This window comes from Hesperophylax consimilis, chromosome 3, assembly GCF_061612785.1.
Source record: "Hesperophylax consimilis isolate HC1 chromosome 3, BYU_Hcon_1.0, whole genome shotgun sequence".
NCBI classification, from domain to species: Eukaryota; Metazoa; Arthropoda; class Insecta; order Trichoptera; family Limnephilidae; genus Hesperophylax; species Hesperophylax consimilis.
In genome coordinates this window covers 10,784,863-10,795,971 of record NC_142838.1, presented here as the reverse complement: position 1 = coordinate 10,795,971, position 11,109 = coordinate 10,784,863, and the positions used below count along the sequence as shown (strand labels likewise).

Here is an 11,109-nt window from a genome sequence, read left to right as displayed (position 1 = left end):
ATATTAGTAGACCTGCCCTAAGTGATTAAAAGCGTATTATCCCCACTCCCCATACCGGTTCCATCGGAGCCGGCTGTGCTCGCGTATGGCCTCAAGTGAAATTTGAAAACGTGACGTCATCATTCTTGTGCGAACTATGGTCGAGGCATCATCGGTTCATTTTACGAAATAACACGGCAAAATGTTGACTTGTGATATGAAAACTTGTAAAAATAGATGTGAAAAAGAGAATACACCCAATTGTCGTATTACATTCCATATATAAGCATTATTTTACTTTATTTTAAGCATATTCACATCGTATAATATGAATCAGTTGTTACTATCACATCGAGAAACGTCTGGACGCGAAACACAAAGCTGGTTGGTTGCTGGGAAGTAAATTATGAACATTTATAAAAGTGTCTTAACTAAATACTTAAATGAAATATTCGACTCTGAAAATAGAAGAAATTTTTTGCCGAATTTGGACTTCGCAAATTTGTTCATAACGTGGCGAGTAATTTGCGCTCCCATGTAAAAATGTCTATTCATTCAAAAGCAGATTTTACTTTTAAGAACTAAATGGTGATATTATAATGCGAGATGCCTATTTACTGTCAGATTGTTTTATTGACGAATCACAGTCAGCTTTACCCCCTTCGTTCTTCAACAATTGATTTTACCCCTCGCCATTATCTTCTCGTCTATTAATTCCTATGTCTGTGCGTTTGACGTATTTATACGTCCCGCCCGGTTAACAGGTTAATGACATTGAAGCCAAATATAGAGTGAAGGGAAATTGTCTCGTAAATTTCTGACAAACATTGTGGAAGAATTACGACCCTTGAAATTTTTTCGCATCGAGTCGTTGATACGATATCGCGATAAGCATCGGACGGAACGGTACACACGTTGAGACATGTTCGAATGCGCGTTAAACATGAACGGGTACACAGAGTTGAAGTGTTTCGTTAATTTTTTGTCGATTTTGTGGAAATCGAAATAATTACCTCGATTACTCCCATCACTACTCATCCAAATACCCAAAGACAAGACGTTCAAATAAACCATAGACTTCTGTTTACTAATTTCTCTTTGACGTTTCTTTGACATAAAGACATAACGTAAAACGCGGAAAACTAAAATTGTTGTCTTTGACGTTTAGGAAAACTGTTTCAGAGTAAGAAATAAAGTTATTAATTCAATGCTTTATTTACATATAGCACCTATTTATTTATAATTTGTGGATTCTAAATAATAATATTTCTTATTATTCTGACACATATTTGCCCTGGTGACTTTTAAGTCCTGTTCTTATTATCTTTAAAAGATAACCTATCACCAAGGCAAATATTGTTTTAGTGATGTAATTCTTTAGAGAATGTAATATTTTGAATTTTATTTTCATAGGCCATTAAAAATGCGTTCCAACTTAAAACACTGGAGGGAATCAGCAACTGTGATAGCTCTTGCCAGGAGTAATGCACTCAAAGATGTGAAATCAAACTATGAAATCCTCTTCCAAAAGAGAAGTGCCAAATCTGAATTTATGCCTAGTTCAATAGTTTTCCCTGGAGGTGCAATTGACAATTCTGATTCTAGTGACAACTGGCTTACTTATTTCAAGTCTTTTAATATTGCCGATCATAAATTCAAAGAATTTCAATTAGCAAGTGCGCCAATTTCAAAAATATTTCAACACAGTAGTGATCCAAATCTTAGGTAAGTAAAAACGGTATCTATACAGAATAGTGGGACACGGTTAGAAGTCACATTTTACTTTAAAAACGCTGTGTATCACTTAGATAATAATGAGAAGTAAGTTTTCAGTTTCCTGAAATGGAAAATAATGCGCTTTAATACTATATAATAGATATGATTTGAGATTTTCACAGCCAAAAGTATTATATACTTGATTTATTTTTGGGGTAATATGCCATGTTGCGCTTCCTTCTTCTTTAGCCAATGTTTCGGACAGCATTTCAATGGCAGATGGTAATGTTGTCCGAAACGTTGGCCAAAGAAAGAGGAAACGCAAAACGGTATAGTAGCCCAAAAATAAATCACACTTCAAATTAAAAAGGATTGTTAAAGCAGTCATTGTTATTGATGTGAAAGTTTTAAGATTAGTTCTTTTTCTTCTCTTATTTAACAAAAAATATGAACCTAAGAACCTAAAGTAGATTCTTAGTTTGGGTAATTAAAAAAGAAGCCTAAAAAACTATTTTTATATCAAAACATGGCATTAAGAAAAGTCATCAAATTGTTTTCTAACCGATACAAAGTGTTTTTAAAATAAAATATGCCTATTTAGATGAACAGCTGCACGGCCTTTTTATACAAAAGTTAATTGGAATTGAGGTCAAAATTCTGAAAATTCTTGACCAAACTGAATATAATTATTTTTATTAAATGGTGTATCAAATATTATTTTTATTATATACTGCTGATGCGCTCGTGTCTGATTTCACAATAAGTTGTACAGTAATTGAGTTGTTTTAAATTGAAATTACTGATAAATATAAAATTTCAACCAAATATTTTTTTTTTACAATGTCTTATATTATAATTTGTTATAGTAACGTAGTAGGTTCGGCAAGATTATTTTATATTTCATCATAGTAACATAGTAGGTTGGGCAAGATTATTTTATATTTCATTATAGAAACATAGTAGGTTCGGCAAGATTATTTTATATTTCATTATAGAAACATAGTAGGTTCGGCAAGATTATTTTATATTTCATCATAGTAACATAGTAGGTTGGGCAAGATTATTTTATATTTCATTATAGAAACATAGTAGGTTCGGCAAGATTATTTTATATTTCATTATAGAAACATAGTAGGTTCGGCAAGATTATTTTATATTTCATCATAGTAACATAGTAGGTTGGGCAAGATTATTTTATATTTCATTATAGAAACATAGTAGGTTCGGCAAGATTATTTTATATTTCATTATAGAAACATAGTAGGTTCGGCAAGATTATTTTATATTTCATCATAGTAACATAGTAGGTTGGGCAAGATTATTTTATATTTCATTATAGAAACATAGTAGGTTCGGCAAGATTATTTTATATTTCATCATAGTAACATAGTAGGTTGGGCAAGATTATTTTATATTTCATTATAGAAACATAGTAGGTTCGGCAAGATTATTTTATATTTCATCATAGTAACATAGTAGGTTGGGCAAGATTATTTTATATTTCATTATAGAAACATAGTAGGTTGGGCAAGATTATTTTATATTTCATTATAGAAAAATAGTAGGTTCGGCGAGATTATTTTATATTTCATTATAGAAACATAGTAGGTTAGGCAAGATTATTTTATATTTCGTTATAGTAACATAGTAGGTTCGGCAAGATTATTTTATATTTCATTATAGTAACATAGTAGGTTGGGCAAGATTATTTTATATTTCATTATAGTAACATAGTAGGTTGGGCGAGATTATTTTATATTTCATTATAGTAACATAGTAGGTTCGGCAAGATTATTTTTTAATAATTAAAATTAGCTCGTTGTCTCTTAAATCATAAAAATGGCCTCTATTTTAGAATTTAAAACACAAATAAATAAAGTAGCACATATCGTAAGAGATATTTGCTATACCTTTTGATTAAAAAACTTATTATTCTGTTTGACCAGGTACGACGGCCTAAGTGGTCGAGAAAGTAAATTTCATTCGATTAATTTGTGTTAGTTCACAATTTACACATTTAAAATAATATATAGTATATTTGCAGCACATTCCTTAAATATATAGCCAGGTACATCCCCACCTTCCTCCTCACCATCTCCTTCCCTCCCCCACAACCTTCAGCCCCACAACATACCAACTGGGTATGCCGTATTCTCACTGGTTCCAGACAGTAGGGAGCAGTTGGGACTCTTGTGCGGTTTCACATAAAAAATATAAATAAAATTCAAAAGTATTTTGGCCTCAAATCCAAATTTAAGTTTTGCATGGAAAAGGCTGCGCAGCTGTTCCTCTTAAACCTGTCCTACTTTTCTGTATATTTAAGTTTTGCATGGAAAAGGCTGCGCAGCTGTTCCTCTTAAACCTGTCCTACTTTTCTGTATATTTACTGAAAAGCATTATATATTATTTTATTTAAATACACTTAATTCTGTTTTTACACAGTGGATGTGTTCAACAGAATACTGTGTAAAAATAGAGGACATTAGATATTGCAGAAAGGTTCCATAGTATAATTTATATGTCACTGTCAGACAAATCACTTTAATCGTTTGAAATTCTAGCTTGATTCGGTTTAATTCTATTCTAACTTAATTCTGCAATATTGCAATAAATTATCCTTTGTGAACCGTGTTATTTCAAAGCCATGTTAAAAAAGACTGCAAAAACAGAATTCACTGTAAATATTTTAAAATGCGCCTTTATTTACCTGAAATTCTTACAAGAATATAATTGGATTCTCATATGTAATATTTTCAGGCAAATAGAACTTCGGATAACAGCCATCAGGGAAACTTTTGAAGAACTCGGTGTTCTCATTTGTAAAAAACATCACGATGATCTGACAACATCTTACATGACAGAATTCGATGTCAAACATTGGCAAAAAAAGGTTTTGTTTATTATGTGCCTACTCAATATATTCCTTTAATTGTTGTTGTAAACTATTAACTGTAGAACAATCTGTTTTCCTGATGACTTGTGGCTTATGCTTCGTTCAGATGTTTCGGTTTTAGTTGATGCAACTCTCTGTTCAATGACACTTGAAAGCATATTGATAAGTGTGAACCTTCTTTCAGCAAAGTTGATCAAGTTTTTAGACAACTAAAGTTGAATCATCTAAATACTTTAGTTGTTCAAGAATGAGTCATCGTTCGATTTTCACACTAAAGCTACAATTTGTCGAAATCATAAACCCCTTTGATTTTGTCCAGATCAAACAGAGAAAATTTCCGAAAATTACTAAGGGTGAACACAATGAAACAATTATTATTATTTATTAACACTAAAACACATATTTATTATTACTATTGGTAAACAAAAAATCACTTTTTAATATATTTGGCACTAGATGGTACTGTTTTTAATATAATCGTTTATGCCTGAAATTGTATCTTTAAATTCAGTGCAACTGACATTTAACCACTTGATACTCGTTTTTTTTAACAAAAATAAAACTAAAAACATCAGGTTATTTTATTATTTATTTAAAGAGTTAAAATAATTTAAAATTGACCAGTTCAAAAAAAAAACAAAACAGAAGCAATAAAAAATGTAAAAAAACTTAACCATATTCAAAAAAAAAAAAAAAAGACTAACTATAATAAAAACAATAAAAAAATCTTATTATAATAATTAAAAAATATAATAATAATAACTATTGTACTATATAATAATAAAAAAGTAATAAAATTTAAAATTTGATTTCTTGTACAGTGGTGCCTCACACAACGAACGCCTCGCACAGCGAATGCTGCACACAACGAACTTCCTTTTCGTTCATTTCACGATTCATACAATGAACTTCGCTTCACACAACGAACTTCGCTTCACACAACGAAGTCGCCCGATCTTCTACGATCACTGCCGATTAATTGCATCCTCCCGCGCAGGCAGTCGTTAGACTCGTTAGTCACTGCGTAGTACGCTTAACTTACGCACGTATCGCAGCAATCGTTCTTCATTACGAATTAAATCGCACACGTATCACGGCAGTCGTCCTTTTAAGATAAACTCAACATTTTTTTTATATGATATATGATATGAGCAACAATCAAACAATCAACCAATTCCAACTGCTGACATCAAGAACATCCTGGTCAAATGGAAAGCAGTTCAGGAGTTTACCAATGCCCACTATCCGGATTCCGCTGAAGCAAACAGGATCAACGACCTGTACTCCGATACTCTTGTCCGTTATTTCCGGCAGATGTTGAAGAAAAGAGAGAAACAAACGACTTTGGACAGGTTTTTCACTGCACCATCGGCGGAAAATGGATGAAGATGTGCAAGATTCGATTATTTCTTAAAATTAAAAAATGTGTGTTTTTTTCATTATGTTTTTAGATGTATCTAAATAAAAATAATAACAAAAAATTTATCTTTTTTTTATGTCATCTTACCATATTTTATGCTACAGAACGAATTATTTTTTTTAACATGTATTGTTATGGGAAAACGCGTTTCACATAACGAACTTTTCGCATAACGAACTTGCTCCTGGAACGAATTAAGTTCGTTGTGTGAGGCACCACTGTAGTATATTTCGAAACACGGCTCCGAACAGAGACCAACTTCACAATTTGCACACCAATAACGACTCTCCCTCTGGATACGTTTTCCTGAGTTATCTCGCTTGGAACAGCAGACCACACATCTTTTTGTAGGTCTAATCGTAAATATATAAATAATATTCAATGATAATAAAAGTCGTAAAAAATGCAATATGAAAATTGTAATCAATGTAAACATATAAATAATAGTAAAAGTCTTAAAAAATGCAATGAATCAGTAATTATTGAAATATAATACTTACAAAATATTTTTGTGAAGTTTTCAATAAGTTGAAACAGAAGAAAAGATTTGCGCAAACCTCTAGGTTTATAGCCATCCGTCTTTGGTATCTAAAAGCAAGAATTATACAAAAATAGAAATGCCCGCGAAACTACATCAAATAATATTGTTTTTGAAATGGGTGTTGTGGGATTGACTCCGTCTACCGGAGAAAATAAAATAAAAACAATCAGAACCATGTACAAGAATAAATTAGAATTAGTAATGAAAATAATACAGAATGCAGACTTGAAAATGAATCTCCGGTTGCCAGATATCTCATGTTATTTGAATTTTGTTTTTATTTTAGATGCTTGCATAACTGTATCCTGTTTTTGAATCTTAGGTAACAGGTTCTTGCGATATCCTTCAGTATCTTCTAATATTCTAATGCCATCTCTCTCAAAATAATATTAGATGTGTTGTGCCTTTTCAACAACATATTCTCAAGATCATTCTGCAAAATTATAGAGACGACCGCACTAATAATCTCAGTTGCCGCCATTTTGATAAAAAATATCAGTTCGATTTAAATTGAAACAATGCTATGAAACCTTTTTCAATTTTGTTCAAAAAAAGTTAATCAACTAAAACCGAATCCGCTGAACGAGGCATTACTTAACTCAGGTGTTTGATTGCCCCACATGGTATATTATTGGCAGTCAAAGTAGCCATATAAAGTGTTTGGTACGGCCGCGTATCAATCCTGTTTTGTTTCCGTGTCAACTACCAATATGATTGCGTGCAAAAGGTTAATGGAAATTATACATTTAATTAAAACAAATATAATTTTTTGTGCTGGGATATAAATTTTGTACTATTTTTTTTCAGGTCCATAAAGACCCTCAAGAGTTCCTATCGCTGTGCCAATCTCTCAACTGCTATCCGGATATTTGGTCACTGTACTTATGGAGCAATTGGTTGACGCCGATTAAAAAAGTGGCATCCCATAGGTTCGATGCAGTTTTCTTTCTGACTTTTTTCGACAAAAAACCGCCTGTAAACATTGACGGAAAAGAGGTCTCGGAATTCAGGGTTTGTATTTTCATTGTTTGATTGTTTCCATTTATTAGTTAATAATTTTTTTTGTATAAATTGAAATGTTTGTGAATTTTAATTATTTTTTATTTTATGCCCAGCTTTCTGCTTTATTTTACTATGCTGCTGTTGTGTAATGAGATCCATCGGCGGCTATCCCCGTAATATGCAGATTTTCTTGTTCCAACATTTTTCAACTATTTTCAGCTCCAAACATCATTTCCATCAAAAGCTGTGGAGCTTTAAAGCATCCATTTACCTGTCAAGAAACAGGACAAGATAAAAATTTTGTTTTGCATTTTTTATATTATTCAATTTTTTAAATAGTGGACCTGTTAGCTGTAGTTTTTGTTTGATTGTTAAAATGAAAATTGGAACTTTGTATTTAATTTTTTGTTTCTGTTGCAGTGGTCAACTCCAGAAAAGATTTTAGAGTCGTTCAAAGCGAAGGAGCTGGTCTTACCGACTCCTCAGTGGTATGAACTCACCAGGCTGGCGGGACTCACAGACATGGATCAGCTCAAAACGTTTGCAGCCACTCGTAGCCACTACGGCTGTGAATTATTCTTTCCCATCTATCAAGATGCAAAGGATGGTATTGTTGTTATTTTACCAGGTTAGAAAACCATTGTATTAAAGAAATACAAAAGTTCATAGTACATTATTTTGTCACCAAAATGTAAAACTATTCAAACTTTTTTAATGGTGATCATTTTATGCACAGCATATTTGTGTGTGTGTTCAACAGTATGTGCAGCTATGGAATGAATTACCGGCTTTTTTGTTTTCTCACCAACAACACGCAACTTAGGTTTCATCGAAATCCTGTCCTTTTGGTTTACTCCTTCTGTTCAGTAAAAAGAACCTCCACACAGCATCTCCAAAGATAAGACAGGGTTGTTAAATTTGTGTGGAATTACAAAATAAAAAAGACTGCACATAATAAAATCGGTTAATGACAAAAAAAAATATTTCAAAAAAGAGTTCTGGATTCAAGCAGTTTACAATTTACAGTGTAATGTGACCCAATATTTTCATAATTTAAACTTTTTTTAATTATATTGTGTTTTTTCCAGGTGACAGTTATTATCCAAAGAATCCAGATTTCTATCAAAAGATGGAACTATTTAGTGATCAAACAACGCTCCAAGAGTTGAAAGACACCTCGGAAAGCATGCACCGTATAATATACCATGACCCACACACAATATCGCTGGAGATCAAGAACTACTCCCCAACTCATTGTCATCTATCACCCAAATCAAAAATCATTCCTAACTTGAACCATAAACTTTAGTCGCAACTTATATTTTATATGTATGTTGCAACGATAAGAAAAGAAATTTAGAATTCATTGTTGCAATAAAAAAATTGCAAAGGAATTCAAACTTCTTTCACTTTGATTATCGTCTTAAAACAAAGAACATTATTTTATTACACATGGGCAGCCGAGTTAACGCAACGGTAAGTTATACAGGATGTTAATTTACTTGACTTACAACCAGTGATTCCTGACATTATTTCGAATAAAAAATGTAAATGATATTTTGGTATCTGGTGACGTTGATGTGTTTTACTAAAACATAGAAAATCAGCAAGTATTTGACAGCTAGGGTCGATGTGATGAGTTGGGCGTTTACTCGGCTAAGTGACCAGTGACGACATGTGAAAAAAACCCTGAAAAGTCAACGGAGACCAACATTTTATTTTTATTTTTTACTCCAAATAATGTCAGGAATCACTGGTTAAAGTTATGAGTAGTCAAGTACGTCTCTTAACGCCCTGTATAATTTACAAGGCTACATAAGATGATATTTTATTATATGCCTAATAATACAAATCATAAAATGAATTTAGATGCATAATTTTACAGTACAAATGAATGCGAAGTTTATATTGTAAATATTTATAAGTACGGATTTTAACACAGGTATAGATTTTTTTTGGTGGGCTTTACAGCTTTTGTTATTTAGTTATAATTATATTGGTAAATCTTGATATTAAGTTGTATCACTCTTCTTTCTACTCGTGAATGAATAATATTTAATCCTTAATGCGCTAAGGGCATAATATGATCCGCGAATCACCCGTGCCTCCGTGATAAGTGCGTTCACACTCGCAGTGGCGTGCATTGCTCTATGAACAAAGGGAGTATATTTCAAATAATAGAGATGATTCTACTAAATCAATTGAATTTTCATGAACAGTAACGAAATGCGTTCAAAACTTCTAAAACCTAGCTTAACCAAAACCTCCTAGATCACAAGGCCGGGACACTGAATCAAATCAGCCTCCTAACTTGTATGGGAACCTCCAAAAGTTTATTTTTGCAGAATCTCATACAAGTTAGTAGGCTGCTTTGAATGTTGACAGTAACGAAATGCGTTCAAAACTTATAAAACCTAGCTTAACCAAAACCTCCTAGATCACAAGGCCGGGACACTGAATCAAATCAACCTCCTAACTTGTATGGGAACCTCCAAAAGTTTATTTTTGCAGAATCTCATACAAGTTAGTAGGCTGCTTTGAATGTTGACAGTAACGAAATGCGTTCAAAACTTATAAAACCTAGCTTAACCAAAACCTCCTAGATCACAAGGCCGGGACACTGAATCAAATCAACCTCCTAACTTGTATGGGAACCTCCAAAAGTTTATTTTTGCAGAATCTCATACAAGTTAGTAGGCTGCTTTGAATGTTGACAGTAACGAAATGCGTTCAAAACTTATAAAACCTAGCTTAACCAAAACCTCCTAGATCACAAGGCCGGGACACTGAATCAAATCAACCTCCTAACTTGTATGGGAACCTCCAAAAGTTTATTTTTGCAGAATCTCATACAAGTTAGGAGGCTGCTTTGAATGTTGACAGTAATGAAATGCGTTCAAAACTTATAAAACCTAGCTTAACCAAAACCTCCTAGATCACAAGGCCGGGACACTGAATCAAATCAGCCTCCTAACTTGTATGGGAACCTCCAAAAGTGTATTTTTGCAGAATCTCATACAAGTTATCCCGGAAAATGAATATCCCGGCCGTGTGATCTAGGAGGTTTTGGCTCAACACACTGCAGTGCACCTCAAGGTAGTCATAATTTCACTAGACTGCAAATCTAGCCAGCCACACAATAGGGGTTAATCTTAAAGACACCCACCCCTATAACATAATATATATCATGCTCGGTATAAAGAGAATAAGTAAAAAAATAGGCATTTGTCAATCACCCAATACAATACAGTTAATAAATTTATAAACTGTGTTCTTTAATTAATTATCGCTCTCCTGAAAAGTTATTTTTGACTTGTACTCTTTAAGCCTGTGACAGACCATATTACAAGCGCGCTACATTCTCGTGGCTTGGCCTATTTCAGCACATTCTCATTAGGAATGTATGGCGAGCAATATGCTGAAATAGGCCAAGCAATGAGAGCATAACGCAAGCGTGTCCACCCCATTATACTTAGCATGATAGATATATTAGGTATTCCCAGTTGCCAGCAATGAAAATGTTATGTTAATAAAATTCATCGGAAATGCGTTGAACAA

The 11,109-nt window shown here is 32.9% G+C and overlaps 1 protein-coding gene across 1 annotated transcript; it reads left to right on the top strand.

Annotated features, from left to right (window-relative positions):
- Nucleotides 1-986: 986 nt before the first annotated feature.
- Nucleotides 987-11,109, top strand: LOC149424939 (acyl-coenzyme A diphosphatase NUDT19-like). The gene is made up of 6 exons (XM_089647949.1): nt 987-1,162; nt 1,393-1,704; nt 4,453-4,585; nt 7,357-7,560; nt 7,972-8,179; nt 8,640-11,109. Exons 2-6 carry the CDS (start codon nt 1,403-1,405, stop codon nt 8,858-8,860), a joined length of 1,068 nt encoding a protein of 355 aa, XP_089504075.1. The 5' UTR covers nt 987-1,162; nt 1,393-1,402; the 3' UTR covers nt 8,861-11,109.